The sequence below is a fragment of the Notamacropus eugenii genome, chromosome 7 (genome assembly GCF_028372415.1).
Source record: "Notamacropus eugenii isolate mMacEug1 chromosome 7, mMacEug1.pri_v2, whole genome shotgun sequence".
In the NCBI taxonomy this organism is placed as follows: Eukaryota; Metazoa; Chordata; class Mammalia; order Diprotodontia; family Macropodidae; genus Notamacropus; species Notamacropus eugenii.
Genome location: NC_092878.1, coordinates 122,480,512 through 122,496,421, shown reverse-complemented (window position 1 = coordinate 122,496,421; position 15,910 = coordinate 122,480,512). Strand labels below are relative to the sequence as shown.

Genomic DNA, 15,910 nt, shown 5'->3' with positions numbered 1-15,910 from the left:
GCTAATGCTTTCTTCAAAAATAATTCATAGATAAGCTTCAGTATAGGAAATCTTCGGAAGTTTAGTCTCTAAATTAATAGAGTTCTTTTTAATGTTAAAAAAATGTTATTGTACTCAAAAGGTTGGGAATCATTGCCCTAGATCAAAGTTCCAGTATAATCATGAAACCTGCAATCCATCTAACAAACATGTGATGGCTATTCATATGCCCATTTTTTTAAAGGGGAACATAACCCAAGAAAAGCTAAATAACTTATTGGTAATAATATAGTGTGCTGTTAGATAATTCAGACTAAAATTTTGTTCTTTTTTCGTCTGGGTTCTACTCTCCAGATTAATTTTCCCCAACTATGGTCAATAGAATTATTACAAGAGGTCTTTAAGTTAATATACACTCTAAGCATTATTCACTTTGATCTTTCATTTCAACTGCTATCATGGAGAGGAGGAAATGGAATGTCATTTAAATTGTGTGTGTATGTGTATGTGTTTGTACACACACAAATTAGTGTCTACATATTTAAAAGCAGAATTTCTTGCTTTTTTAAAATTTTATTTATTTATTTTTAGTTTTCAACATTCATTTCCACAAGATTTTGAGTTCCAAATTTTCTCCCCATCTCTCCCTCCCCCACCATTCTGATTACCCCTTCCCCCAATCAGCTCTCCTTTCTATCACACCCCTCCCTTCCCTTATGCCCATCTTCTCTATTTTTTTGTAGTGCAAGATAGATTTCTATGCCCCATTACCTATATTTCTTATTTCCCAGCTGCATGCAAAAGCGGTTCTCAACATTTGTTCCTAAAACTTTGAGTTCCAACTTCTCTCCCATCTTCCCTCCCCACCCATCCCTAATGAGAAGGAAAGCCATTCAATATAGGCTATACATGTGTAGTTATGCAAAAGACTTTCATAATAGTGATGTTGTGAGAGACTAACTATATTTCCCTCCATCCTAACCTGCCCCCCATTTACTCTATTCTCTCCTTTGACCTTGTCCCTCCCCAAAAGTGTTTACTTCTAATTACTCCCTCTTCCCATTTGCCCTCCCTTCTATCATCCTCCCACCCCACTTATCCCCTTCTCCCCTACTTTCCTGTTGTGTTAGGTAGATTTAATACCAAATTAAGTGTGCATGTTATTCCCTCCTTGAGCCAAATGTGATGAGAGTAAGATTCACTTTTTTCCCTCTAATCTTCTCTCTTTTACCCTCCATTGAAAAAGCTTTTTCTTGCCTCTTTTATGAGAGATAATTTGCCCCATTCCATTTCTCTCTTTCTCCTCCAAATATATTCCTCTCTCACCTCCTAATTTTATTTTTTTTTAGATATCATCCCTTCCTATTCAACTCACCCTGTGCCCTCTGTCTATATGTATGTGCATAATTGCTCCAATTACCCAAATATTGAGAAAAGTTTCAAGAGTCATAAATATTATCTTTCCATGTAGGAATATAAACAGTTCAACTTTAGTAAGTCCCTTATGATTTTTATTTCCTGTTTACCTTTTCATGCTTCTCTTGATTCTTATGTTTGAAAGTCATATTTTTAATTCGGCTCTGGTCTTTTCATCAAAAATACCTGAAGTGGTCATTGAATGACCACTTTTTCCTCTGAAGCATTATACTCAGCTTTGCTGGGTAGGTGATTCTTGGTTTTAATCCTAGTTCCTTTAACTTCTGGAATATCATATTTCAAGTCTTTTTATCCCTTAATGTAGAAGTTGCTAGATCTTGTGTTATCCTCATTGTATTTCCACAATATTAGAATTGTTTCTTTCTGGCTGCTTACAATATTTTCTCCTTGACCTGGGAACTCTGGAATTTGGTTACAATGTTGCTAGGAGTTTTTCTTTTTGGGATCTCTTTCAGGAGGTAAGCGATGGATTCTTTCAATATTTATTTTACTCTCTGGTTTTGGAATATCAGGGCAGTTTTCTCTGATAATTTCATGAAAGATGATGTCTAGGTTCCTGATCATGGCTTTCAGGTAGTCCCATAATTTTTCAATTGTCTCTCCTGGATCTATTTTCCAGGTCAATTGTTTTTCCAATGAAATATTTCACATTGTCTTCATTTTTTTCATTCTTTTGGTTTTGTTGTGTAATATTTTGGTTTCTCATAAAGTCATTAGCTTGCATCTACTCCATTCTAATTTTTAAATAAATATTTTCTTCAGTGAGCTTTTGAACCTCCTTTTCCATTTGGCTAATTCTGCTTTTTAAAGCATTCTTCTCCTCATTGGCTTTTTGGACCTCTTTTGCCAACTGAGTTAGTCTATTTTTAAAGGTGTTATTTTCCTCAGCATTTTTCTGGATCTCTTCTAGTGAGTTATTGAGTCTCTTTTCATGATTTTCTTGCATTGCTCTCATTTCTCTTCCCAGCTTTTCCTCCACCTCTCTTACCTGATTTTCAAAATCCTTTTTGAGCTCTTCCATGACCTGAGACCATTGCATATTTATTTTGGAGGTGCTGGATGTAGAAACCTTGACTTATATTTCTTCCTCTGATAGTATGCATTGTTCTTCCTCATCCGAAAGGATGGCAGAAAATACCTGTTCATCAAGAATTTTTTCCCTTTTTTGAGCATTTTCCCAGCCAGTTACTTGCCTTTTGAGTCTTTTGTCAAGAGGAGGGTATACTCTAGGGACCTGTAAGTTCTCAGTTCCTGCAAGGTGGCACAATCAAGGGAGAGGAGTTTACTCCTCACCTGACCTGAGCTCTGGTCTTGGAGCAACCACAAGCTTTCCTGCCCAGGATCTGCGAGTAGAATTCTTCCTCCACAGCCACCTCTAGCTCTACCACACCAGTGCTTCTCCTCACCCCAGGGCCTCTACTCAGGGCTGAGATCCAGATAAGTCAGGCTATTCCTTCACTCTCTTTAGGCTGAGGGCTCCTAAAATGGATGCTGTGCTGCAGTGACTGCTGCTACCCTGGAGCTGCCAGGGCCAGACTGTGTTCCCTTCTCACCCAGGTGAAAGAGCTTTCTCACCAACCTTTGAAGCTGCCTTAGGTGTTTGTGTGTTGAGGGATCTGGGAACAGCAACTGCTGCCTGGGATTCAGTGCTCTGAGGCCTTCTCCAGTCCTGTCCCTGCTGTGCTGCACATCTGCTCTGAGCTCGGGGCAATAGACTTTTCCTGTTGGCCTTCCCGGCTGTCTTGGGCTGGAAATCTCTTTCACTCTGTTGTTTGGTGGCTTCTGCTGCTCTAGAATTTGTTTAGGGTCATTTTTTACAGGTATTTTATGGGCTATGAGAGGAGAGCTAGAATGGGTGCTTCTTTCTACTCCACCATCTTGGCCCTGCCCTAAGAGCACAATTTCCCAAAGTGTGGGCCAGAGATGCCTGGTGGGTTCTGAGACCCTGGCAGGGTGTCCACAAGTCAAAATTATTTTTATAATAATACTAAAATATTTTAATTTCAAATGTGGAAATTATGTATAGGTTTAAAAAGATTGTGAGTTCCTTGAGGGCAGAAGCTACCTTTTGACTTTTTTTTAATGCCTTGTGCTTAGCACAGTCTCTGACACATAGTAGGCACTTAATAAACGTTCATTTATTGATTGATTATAACCCCATATAAACACAAACTCTTTGAAGTGATGGTCTTCAATAACTTTTAAGAGTACAAAGGGTTATCAAGATAATAAAGTTTGAAAATTTTACACTACAGTCATAGAAAACAGCTCAAGGCTGAATTCCTAGCATTAGGAAAAAAAATCAACATAATACACAATATTTAACATATAGGCTTTCTTGAAATGATAAGTTATTGCTATATATTCTGAATCCTCTTCTATGTTCTGCTATGCACATGACATCTTTCTTTTCTTATTTTATATTTGTTTATAATGCTTCTTTTTCTTTTCCTATTGTGTATTTAAGTTTTAGTATTTGTCTAAAATTAAAAGAAAATATTTGACTTTTAACCACGTGGATTCTTGTACTGGAAGGAGTTTTAATAGCCTGAGGGTTATTTCCTTAGAGTTTAGTTTTCTATTTCTCATAGGGTCTCTATCTTTGAATATATTAGCTGTTCAGATAAACAGATATCTCAAATGTCAAAGTTGATAATAAGTAGATGATAGGTATAAAACATTGGAATAAAAAAAATCTTTCCAAAAAAGTAGACGGTCAAATTCAAAGATACAGGTTGGATTTAACCAGTTGAAAGGGAGCTAGCCTAAGGGATGTCTATATTCCCTTCTACTTCTCATAATCCTTGATTCTGTCTCCATAATAAAGTCAGTTGTGTGTTAATGAAATATTTACTAAAGGATATAAAAGGGAATGAGTTTCCATTGTAACTGTATTCTCAGGTCAGCAATGATGCATTCATTAAGAAAAGGTACTTCACAAACACAGAATCAAAACAAAAGCTCAAATTGTGCACCAAATATGAATAATTTGGCAATGAATGGTGCTTCTCCCCAGGAGGCAAGAATAAGTTATCAGTCAGAATTCAAGGATGGTGGTGATGATGAGAATAATTACTAGCAAAGAACTTTCCCTGTGTCATTTCATTTGATCTTCAGGACAACCCTGGGAAGTACGTACTGTTATTATCCCCATTTTATGGATGAGAAAAACAGCTATTATTAAAAGTGAATTTTTATCCAGTGACGTTGAATGCCTCCTTTGATATTGCCACCACTAATAACTGTTTCATTAAAAAGTTAGTAAACATTAATTAATTAAAAAGATTTGAGCCATCATAATTTCACTGGTGTAGAGAATTTCTGACTATGGAAACTTCCTCTACCAATGGAAATCAATTCTAAAATTTATATCAGAGTTGCCTGAGTGACTGAGATAATAACTAACTCTTCCCTGATTCTTCTTACCTCTGAGGCCAGATCTGTCCCACATCAAGAAATTGCCTTAAACAAAAACAAAATTAAAAACCTGATCCAGTTCTGTCTTTTTAAATCGGGTTAATATTTTCAGCCTTCCTAGTCTAAGAAAGTGATTTACATAAGGTAACTAAGTGAATAAAGGATATATGTTCTGTGCTTTGTGTCTTATTCTGAAATTACACAATTTTCTGGGGCATTATCACTTACCACCAGGTTTCAGTTTGGTTGAAGTGAGAGCGATGTTAAAACCTATCCAGTCAATTTGTGGTTGCTCATTCTGATGGGAACATAGTGAAAATTTGAATAACTTGAAGATACAAATTAAAAGGCTCTTTGATTTTAGCAGTTATCCTCAATCTTTCTTTTTCTAGTAAGTTTTATAAATATCATTCTTACATCACAGTCTCCACTGAAGTCTTTCCTCTCCAATACCCCACTAGGGATTGGAGGTCACCCTGGCTTGTCGGAGGGTATAATAGTGGTCAGTCTGCCCTCTGGTAGATTGTCCCAAGCTGGAAAGGCTCTGAGGGCAGATCTAGCAATGAATAAAAGTTATGGCTATTTGTTCATACATGTAAATGTTACTACATAGAATATAAGCCTGTTGAGAGCAGGGACAATTTCCTTTTTGTCTTGTATGTGCGTTTTTTGGCAGATAAAAGGTGTTTAACAAATGTTCGTTGGTTATTTGATTAATTGTTTTAAGAGGACCAGTCTGGTGACATTCAAAAAGGTTCATCAGCAGTTTGGTTTTGAGGGAGATTGTGGGGGGAGTAGTGGGGTTTTTTTCTGGCCACAGAAACTTTCAAAGATTGCTGATCAGGTTGTAGTGGGTTAATCTGTGTTAGTGGAAGGGGTAACCACATTGATAAAACCACAGATCCTTGAAGTGCTGAATTAAATATTTTAAAGTAAAAGCTAAGTAGTAAGCCGCCGAATCCCATTGGTCCAAACTTCCCTTCCTTTCCTGTTCCATTTACCTTGTCTTGATAGGGATGTTGACTATACAAGAGAGGGTAGGTGACTACAAACATAGGTCCAAACAAAGTGTTGTGAGAATCTGCATATAGTTTCAACCATTTGCCATGTATGTTGTATAGGAATATGTGGTTCAGTCAGGGCTCTAAATCAATGAACTCTGAGATCCTTTCCAGCTTGAGGATTTGGTGACTCCAGGATTCAATACAAGATGGTGCCAATCTTGGATGGAGATGTCACTAAAATCTTGTCCTTTCACAAATGAAAGCTGATACGAAGGAGACATTCACAAGCTAGTAGCTGCAATGGGTTTATACAGAGATAATTTATATATTTACTAGAACGCTATGCAGGATCAGGAGTCAGGGAAAAAAGGGGTATAGTGTGCCCAGGGAGGAGACATTTTCTCTCTACACAATTAACTGGCCTATAGGGAAGATGAAACCAGCAACACTGCCCTCATTAGTACCATGCTCTAGCCAACTGAGCTAACCAATATGCTAATTAGCAAAGAAATACCCAAAAGGCAGGCAGCTGGAGAAAGGAAGAACAGAAAGCAAAAGACCTAAATAATAAGTCCTTGAATAATTCAGTGTTGTCTGTACAGACCATGCCACCACACTGGAAGCTACTTTTCATATGGGTAGGGATCTGTGCATTGAGGGAATAAGAAAAACCTAGAATCAAATTGTTTAGTTATTATTATTACCAGTATCATCATCAATAATGATCTTTAAAGGTTTTATAGTAGTGATGATTACCAGTAATGTTAATGATATTTATGAAGGGCTTAAAATGATTGTTATAAGTTTTAAATAGTCATCATAAAAGAAAACTAGGTGGGAAAGTAACGGGTTGAGTAGAACATGCTTTCTTTTCTGGTCTAGCTATATGAATTCATTGGAAATATGGCAATCCAGTAAGGACATGCCTTCTACCAATGCAAATCTATAACTTAGAATCTTAGGTCAGGAATTCTTAGTCCAAGGTCTGTGTACTTGTGTGTTTTTGAAAAATTTTAAATATTTTGATAACTCCATTTCAATATAATTGTATTTCTTTGTAATCCTATGTATTTTATTTCATGCATTTAAAAAACTTGATCCTGAGAAGGGGTGGATACATTTCTCAGACTTTCAAAGGGGTCCATGACACACAAAAAAGGTTAAGATCCCATGTCTTAGAGAGTTGCCTGGGATGCTGAGACATAAAATGATTCACCCAGGGTCACACAGTGTGTTGGAGCCAGAGGTCAACACATGAACCCAGGTCTTCTTGACTATAAAGTCTGCTTTCTATCCACTACCCCAACTGCCTCTCAGTTCCAAGATCTAGTAATAATAACAATAATAGCTAGAATTTATATAACATTTGAAGTTTTGCAAAGCATATTACAAACATTGTCTCATTTGATTCCCACAACAATCCTGGGAGATAGGTTTATTGTTATTCCCATTCTACAGGTGAGGAAACTGAGGTAAGCAGAGGCTAAGCGACTTGCCCAAGGTCACACAGGTGGTAAATGTCTGAAGCAGAATTTGGACTCAGAACTTCCTGACTCCACCATCCACCAAGCTGCTTCTAACAATAACTCACATTTATATAGAGATGGGGTAGTAATAGTAGATGGAAAAAGAGCAAACATGAATAACACGGGTGGCCATTAGACATAAACTAATTATTTTGAAGATGCTTATGATTGCCATGTAGTTTTAGAACCATTATGACCAAGAGAAAACAAAAACGAGAAAACAGAATGGGTGAGGAATTAAATCAAGGAGACGAATATAGCTCCTACCATTCATCACAAACAGACACTGAAAATAGAAGCTCAAATTTCCTTCAAATGTCACATGGAACCATAAGTGGAAAAGGACCTTAGATTTATTCCCATCCCTATCATCCCATTTTCTAGATAAGGAAACTGAGGCTTACACAGGTTGAATGACTTGGCCAAAATCATACAGCTAATCCGAGGTAAATCCAATATTGGAACCTCCTGACAGGACAGAGTTCTTTTCTGCTCTCCCACACCATCATTGAGTAGCCACATCAAATTTTCTAGCTTTTCCATTTTAATTTTAAAAAGTTGTTGTTTTTTATTTTAAGGACAAGGATTGAAATTAGCCCAGAGTTTCTAATAAAGGAAAGTCCAGCATCCACATTCTGAGATTCTATTCTTGGAATGGCAGACACCCATTTGATCAGGTTTGCCTCTACTCCTGGAAGAGTGGTTCTAAGATGGTCAAGAGAAGGTTAGAGTTAAGAGTAAAACCTAGGCATTTAGAGGTGTTGACTTTGCATAATTCTGTAAAAAACTTTCCATCCCTGTTTAGAGCATAAGAGGGCCTGGAGAGAAGGAAGTCTTTAAACTTTTAGGAAACTTCATTCAAAAAATAGACCACTCCACCTCCCTGTTTAGAAAACCCATAGAACAGAGCTGATGTCCACTATTTGCTCTAATTAAAGAGCTAAATTTTTTACTTGATTTACAATTTATTTACTTTATTTTTAAATTTATTATTTATCTTTGTTATTTAAGTTTGTTATTTATCTTATATTGTTTATAAAGTAGCAGAAATACAGTTAGGCATGAATTCATGACTTGATTGCGAGAGAGTTTAAGTTCCCTTTGTGGTCTTCGTCAAATCTTTGGATCAAAGATATGGACTTGGAAGTGACCTCAGAGGCTATGTAGTCTTACCCCCTCATTTTATAAATGAGGAAACTGAGGCACAGGGGGGATAAGTGACTTGCTCAAAGGCCACAAAACTAAGTAAGGAGACAGGAGGATAGAGATCTGAATCCCATCCTCTGAACTCCACAACCACATATATCACATTCTGTGAGTGTTTCAATTCAGTTCTAGAAAATAATAGGTTGGGGCAAGGCTAGAGGTGGGGCAGCTATAGCTGGAACAGTGGATAGAGTGCTGGGCCTGGGGTCAAGAATCAGGAAGACTCACTTTCATGAGTTCAGATCTGTCCTCAGACACTTACTAGCTGTATGGGCAAGTCACTTAACCCTGCTTGTCTCAGTTCCTCAACTGTAAAATGGGTTGGAAAAGGAAATGGTAAACCACTCTCTGCCAAGAAAAGCCCCAGTAGAGTTGGAAACAACTGAAATGATTGAATAACAACCACAAAATAACAGCGAGGATGTGGACAAGAATTTTAAATCATGAAACTCTTTTAGACGTTAATGCACACATTATTTGTAAAATGAAAGAAAAATGTTAAGTCAAGAAAATCAAATTCGGGTTAAAAATCCTCTTCTGATTCTCCCTATTTCACTTTAGACATCTTCTGTATGCGCTGAGATATGTAAATACAATAGAGGGCGCTAAGGATTAGATCTGGAGTAGTCATTTCTTAAATTGTGGTTTATGTTTATAAATTTACTAAATGATGCTGAAAGTGTTCAGCCTCTGTTTCTCCACCTGAAGACCCAGAGTTGTGGTGGTTTCTCTCCCCCTCTTTCTTTTAAATAGTTGCTCTCTCATCATTTAAACAGCTCTGACCTTATGGCAAGCATCCCTCTTTTATACATCACTTTGGGATGCAGCAAAATCATTTGCGAGATAATCCGGACACAGGTACCCGTAATGCTGTAGCAACGAGAAGAGTACGCTATGGGGAGCTCGCCAGACACTCTGATGCTTTGAAATCAGGAGCCTCCTCTGCTCCATGATACAGCTGTGGGCAATGAGATTCCAAAGGAGGTCGTTCTCACCTTGTTTGGAGTTAACGTCTGATGGGATGTGGGAAGGATGCGATCCTGGTGAAAAGTGCTCGTCGCTGTAAGTGATGAGGGGAGTGAGAGGGTGGACCGCGTGGGATGGCTGCACCACGGGGACTTTATTGGACTGCAAAAGAACAACAGTAACAACCGTTAACATTTCTGCCATCCCTTCCTCCTCTCAGAGGACTTGATGTACTAATAACCACACCCCATCTATTGCCTTAGCAACTGAGGTTATCCGATGACCTGCCTGGGCTTTGATCTCTGACAATGTGTCGCCCACCTTTGTTCAACAGAGTCGCTAAGGTCTCTCAGGTACGGTCTAAGAAATCTTTTCAAAGATCAGAACCATTTTAAAGATATCTTACATATCAAGTCCGCTACTTTTTAAATTGCTACTGTTTCACATATTCTAAAATAGTGGTTGAGTTCTTACATTTGCGCCCTTGAAATATTTTGAGTTCTTGCATTTGCACCCTTGAAATACTTAAATTAAGAGTGGAAACTTCATGAATGTAAGATATAAATATATTTAAACTTTATATAATACATTAACATTTCAATAGTAGAATATGTAATAAAATAACTGATATTAATGTAGCAATTAAGGAATGTGATAGGATTTATTTATAGTCTTTCACTGGACAAAAATTCAGTTGGATCCTTACTCTTATTCATTCAAAACTACTCAGTGCTTTGGAATGTTTAAAAATCACCTTAACACCATCCTTAAAAAAAAAAAAAAAAGTTTTAGAGACCTCTTAATTCAATCAGTCTCCCATCTTGCTCCTCCTTCCCTTCCTTTCCTGGTTCATACAGACAAGTTCATATCATACAGACAAGGCTGGATATGGGTGTCCACTATTAAGTCAAACTATGCTTGAAACCTACATGTCAACATATTTTCATTTTCCATAATTCCATTAACTCTCTACTTTTGGAAAAGCATTTTTAAAAATACAGACCTAATTCAGAAGCTTTAAACTAGGTAGCATATCTTTTTAGAAATATGTTAACATCTTCACTTAAGTTCCAATAATTTGGACTGTGGTCATTCTGCCTGGAATACATTCTCTTTCTGCTGTATGGTAACCACAAAGAAAAGAATTGCTAAAGTGAGATAGTTATGTAAACGTGATTGTAGGGACATGTTTAACTTACTTAAGAAAATAAACTATTTTAAAAGAAGTTTAACACAGAAAATATTATATGCAAATAAGGTTGCTGATTAAAAGTGAATCTCATTCATTAAAATTGCCAAGATGCGATCTCTAGTGATCCTTCTCCAGTAATTACTGAGTAAATGTGTGAACTTGAAAGTAGCAAAACTTCATTTATTTAAAATATTCCTTAATTCAGACTTTTTGCTAGTTCAGACTGGCCTTCCCTACAATTAGTCTGGAGTAGCTTAGGCCTCACTGTAATGCAAACTAAATGATGTGTGAAGTTTTTTTCCTCCCAGACAAATGCTAGCTAAATTAAGTACAGGAGGCAGACTGAAAAACTTGAGCACCATGTACTGTTTGTGCATAGGGGTGCATACGGAGGAGTCATGTCTCTGAAGCATGTTTATATCTGTGTCACAGTAACTCTACCCATAACACATGCTAATTTTGCATTTGATGCTTTCTACAAATTAGGTGTAATGTTAAGAGGTGCCGTGGATGAAACATGCATGACTACCCTGAGGAAAAATAGGGGCAATTATCCTAGTAATACTTAATTCTCTTTTACACCCTATCATTACAACCTCCACCCAAGGGAGCTGAGGAGCGGGAGGGGGAAAATCCCACGTGTGTTTGTGTGTATGTGTGTGGAGAGAGAGAGAGAGAGGGAGAGCGAGAAAGAGAGAGAGAGAGAGAGAGAGAGAGAGAGAGAGAGAGAGAGAGAGAGAGAGAGAGAGAATATATGTGTGTGTGTGTGTGAGAGACAGAATGTGTGTATGTGTGTCTGTGTGTGTGAGAGAGAGAATGTGTGTGTGTTAGAGACAATAATACAATTTCCATAGTACCTCTTCCCCCCTATTTTATAATTATCAGCTCTTCTCTAATAGCAGGACTCCAATAGTTATGCCCTTGGCATATATTAAAGGGAGCACCATTATCAAAGCCACCCCATAATTCTCCATATACCTCAGCATAGCTATTTATATGCAGAAGAGGTTAAAAAAAATGTTTCAATGTTTTTCAAGTGCTAATGATACAGTTCACCAAATACACAGAATGAGCTGTTAAACACCAGGAATTAAGGACTATGGAAATGGGGCATTCATATGAGAAAAACCTTATTAAAATGGAAACATACACTGATATTAGTACCCAAATGCTGATGCAAAATGGGTTATGTTTCAAATGAATTTCAGAGAATAATAAAGTCTACCCAGAGTTCAAGTTCAGGAAAAAAAAGTGTTGTTGTAATACAAAAGGTCATGATAATGTCATGGGATAGCTATGAAATCCGGAGAAAAGAAAGAAATGAAATTATGTATATGTGTACATATACACACACATTCATGAATGTATGCATGAATATGTAATGTAAATGCAGACGTGTATATGTGTATATATATATTTACATACTCTGAATGTGTGTGTGTGTGTGTGTGTGTGTGTACGGCATGCATTTCTTATTTTCAGAGCACTACCTTTAAGGAACTTGCATTAGCAGGAAGTATCTTCCTAATGTCTGACCTCTCCCTCCAGTCATATAGCTCAGAATCTGGTGCCATGAATTTTCGCTAAATTATGCTATCCTTGCTCTGCTCTTAATTTTACGGTTTTCAACACAGATTTGCTTTCCTGTGGGAAAGAGATAAGAACCCGAGGATTTTAATTTAAGCTCTGGCCTTGTCTTATATTTTGCAAGATGAAGAGAGAAAGCAGCCCTAGTAGGTATGTTGAAGCCAACAAGGATTATGTCCATTTTTGTGGCCAAATAATAAAAGCAATATGAAATCTCAATAATATATGTGAGCGGAATTCTAAGGGTTCTCTCTCACCTCCTGGCATCCATCTTAGCCATTTTTTAAGACCCAGAATAAAGTGGATTCTAGTCTACATTTCAGATGTTTAACACATCCCAGTTAAGTCCAATCAGCTCCTAAATTTGTAGACTCACCCTGAGATGAGCAGTTATTTTAACAAAAAGGTCACTGCAGTGTCATTTGACAAATATGCCTAAAGTGAACAATACACTGCTGATACTACCTGAAAGTATTTTACTACAACCATTCATATCTGACTTCGCTGAATACTAAAGAAAAAAAACTCCTCACAGCTCTAAAGAGAGAAAAGCTGAAATTATTTTAATTCCCCCCATTCATAAAGTGGAAGAGCCCAAGGAGGTTTGGTTTCCTGTGAAGGTTATTAAATGTCCCCAGTTTTTCAGGCATCAGTCCTAGGGAAATCTTTTAAGACTCACAAATATTCCTTGTGGATTGACTGACAGTCCTCAGGCATCCCAGATCCCTGTTCCTATCTTTCCTCTCTGTCTCTTTTCCTTCTTTCTTTCCATTCTTACATGCTCTTTATTTGCCAGTTGTGACCCTGAATGAACCATCCTTCTCCCCCTGGGGAAAGAGGAATGAGCCATGGGAGGCTTGGAATAGTTAAGTGAGGAGTTTGGAGAGGCTACCCACATAGTAACACCTTTGCATGAAGAAAGATTCAGATACTCAGCTACCACGAACCTGACTTTGGATGGCATTTGCTCTCCATTTATTAAAAGCCTGAAGTTTGAGCTTAAATGTCTGAGGTTTATTAGCTGTTTGACCAAGGATCGCTTAGTCCCTCAGTTTTTCTGAATCTCAGTCTCACCAGATGGCAAAATGGTGATCATAATACTTTGTGTCAATGTGCTGAGGATACAAAGACAAAAAAACAAGACTTCAAAGGGTTTATCATACTAGGGATGTGGGAGAAAACAATACGAACAAAACAAGCACTTAGTTGGACACTAGCGACTGAGGGGGTCATGTTAGGCAGATAGTATTTATTAAGTGCCTTCTATGAGCCGCTGAATAATATTGGTGATGATGATAATGACAGCTAGTATTTGCATAGGGCCTTCAGGTTTGCTAAGTATTTCACAAACATAACTTCATTTGGTCCTCATAACAACCCTGGGAGGTAGGTGCTATCAAAACCCTCATTTTACAGATGAGAAAAATGAACCAGGCAGAGTTAAGTGACTTGCCCAGGGTCACATAGCTAGTAAATATCAGAGGTGATATTTGCATTAAGATCTTCTTGTCTCCAGGTCTAGTGCTCTATTCATGGAGCCTGTGAATTTGTGATTTGAGTTCCAGAAAAAGTAAACACTACAAAATAGTGAGAATCTCCACAAAAACAGCAAACAGTGAGGAGACCAAAATGCTAACTATTTGGTAGAATATTTACAGGTTCCAAGTTAAGACATGGGTCCACATTCTGGCTCTGTTTGCAGTCCGGGTGATCTCTGAAAAATCCCTGAATTACTCTAGGTTTCACTTTTCTGTTATGTAAAATAAGAGGTTTGGATTAGGGACCTAGGTCTTTCTAGTTCTATGACCTATACTTGAAGCAACTATGACTCAACCCTAATTGGACTTTCAAGACCTCTAAAGAACATTCCCAGAAACTTGTCTGGTTCCCATCTAAGTTATTCTATCACAGATGCAGGAAAGGTATAAACATTTATGTAGTGTCTATTATGTTCCAGGCAACATGCTAAGTGATTTTTACAAATATTATCTCGTTTGATCTTCCCAATAACTCTGCAAAGGGGGGTACTATTATTCTTATTTTAAAATTGTGGAAATGGAGGCAAACAGGTTAAGTGACTTGTCTAAGGTCACAGATCTAGGAAGTATCTGAGGCTAGATTTGAATTCAGGTCTTCCTGATACCAGACCCCATGCTCTACCCACTGTGTCACCACTATCATAGATGAAGTCATCCTGTCTAACAAATAACAGTTCTGTGAGAACTATGAGGCTATTACTCAAACCTTCATGAATGCCACTGAGTGCATAGACCCAATGAATATGAGGGATGTCTTGGGTGCCATTCCTTCTAAAAGTCATCTCACTCTCTCAAAGCATCACTCCAAGAAATAACAGCTCGAATAGAGAATCTGTTAAGAAAATGGATGTCATTCTGGCAAAAGCCCCCCAAAATCTTAAGCATCCTACTGGCTGAGACTACCTGCTGGCAAGGGTCACTATTGCCCATTCTACACATCTACCGATTTCCGTTGAAACCCAAAGTGTAGACTCTAGCTGTGCATAAAGGTTTCAAGTCCTTTTTCAATTGGCTGTGCATTTTACCAATAGTTATCCTCTTAATAACTGAATCCGGGGGAATTTTAACACTCCACCAACTTATTGAGATGGGAAATTCCATCTGGCCTCAATCGTTATGGTGGCATTTAACTTTTTATTAAACTCTTTAAAAGTCTAGTACTCGTGAAATAGAAAGCATGTAATTTAATACCATGTTCCTCTCGCTTCCCTGAATTTGAGCTTCACAAGCATTCTGACAATGAAGAGTAGATTTAATTTCCAATACCAAGAGGACATGTTGAATTCTTCCATCAAACAGAATTTAATAGAATATTTAGTGCTAGAAATCTTTTTGAAGGTACCCCCAAATTGTGCCTCTTCTTAGGAAATCCCTCTTCTTAGCAAATCTACTCTGGGTCCCAGTCATGCAGGAACACTGTACTTCTTGCTTCTAAGCCTATGACTGGAATGGACTTGCTTTTCACAAATCCAACCTTTTTTCTTTTTCTTTTTTTATTAAATTTATTTATTTAACTTTTAACATTCATTTTCACAAAATTTTGGGTTACAAATTTTCTCCCCTTTTCTCCCCTTCCCCCCCAAACACCAAGCATTCTAATTGCCCCTATGACCAATCTGCTCTCTCTTCTATCATCCCTCTCTGCCCTTGTCTCCATCTTCTCTTCTGTCCTGTAGGGCCAGATAGCTTTCTATACCCCTTTACCTGTATTTCTTATTTCCTAGTGGCAAGAACATTACTCGACAGTTGATCCTAACACTTTGAGTTCCACCTTCTTTACCTCCCTCCCTCTCCACCCCTTCCCTTTGGAAGGCAAGCAATTCAATATAGGCCAAATCTGTGTAGTTTTGCAAATGACTTCCATAATAGTTGTGTTGTATAGGACTAACTATATTTCCCTCCATCCTATCCTGTCCCCCATTACTTCTATTCTCTTTTGATCCTATCCCTCCCCATGAGTGTCGACCTCGAATTGCACTCTCCTCCCCATGCCCTCCCTTCTATCATTCCCCCCACCCTGCTTGTCCCCTTATCCCCCACTTTCCTGTATTGTGAGAT

The 15,910-nt window shown here is 37.8% G+C and overlaps 1 protein-coding gene across 8 annotated transcripts in view; it reads right to left on the bottom strand.

The window, feature by feature from the left end:
* The window catches only part of LEF1 (lymphoid enhancer binding factor 1), a 175,405-nt gene that overhangs the window by 56,909 nt on the left and 102,586 nt on the right, over positions 1–15,910 (bottom strand). For all 8 annotated transcript variants that reach the window (XM_072622491.1, XM_072622489.1, XM_072622496.1 and 5 more), the window contains exon 4: positions 9,565–9,697. In XM_072622491.1, coding sequence (XP_072478592.1) covers positions 9,565–9,697 — 133 coding nt within the window. The remainder of the gene's footprint in view (positions 1–9,564; positions 9,698–15,910) is intronic.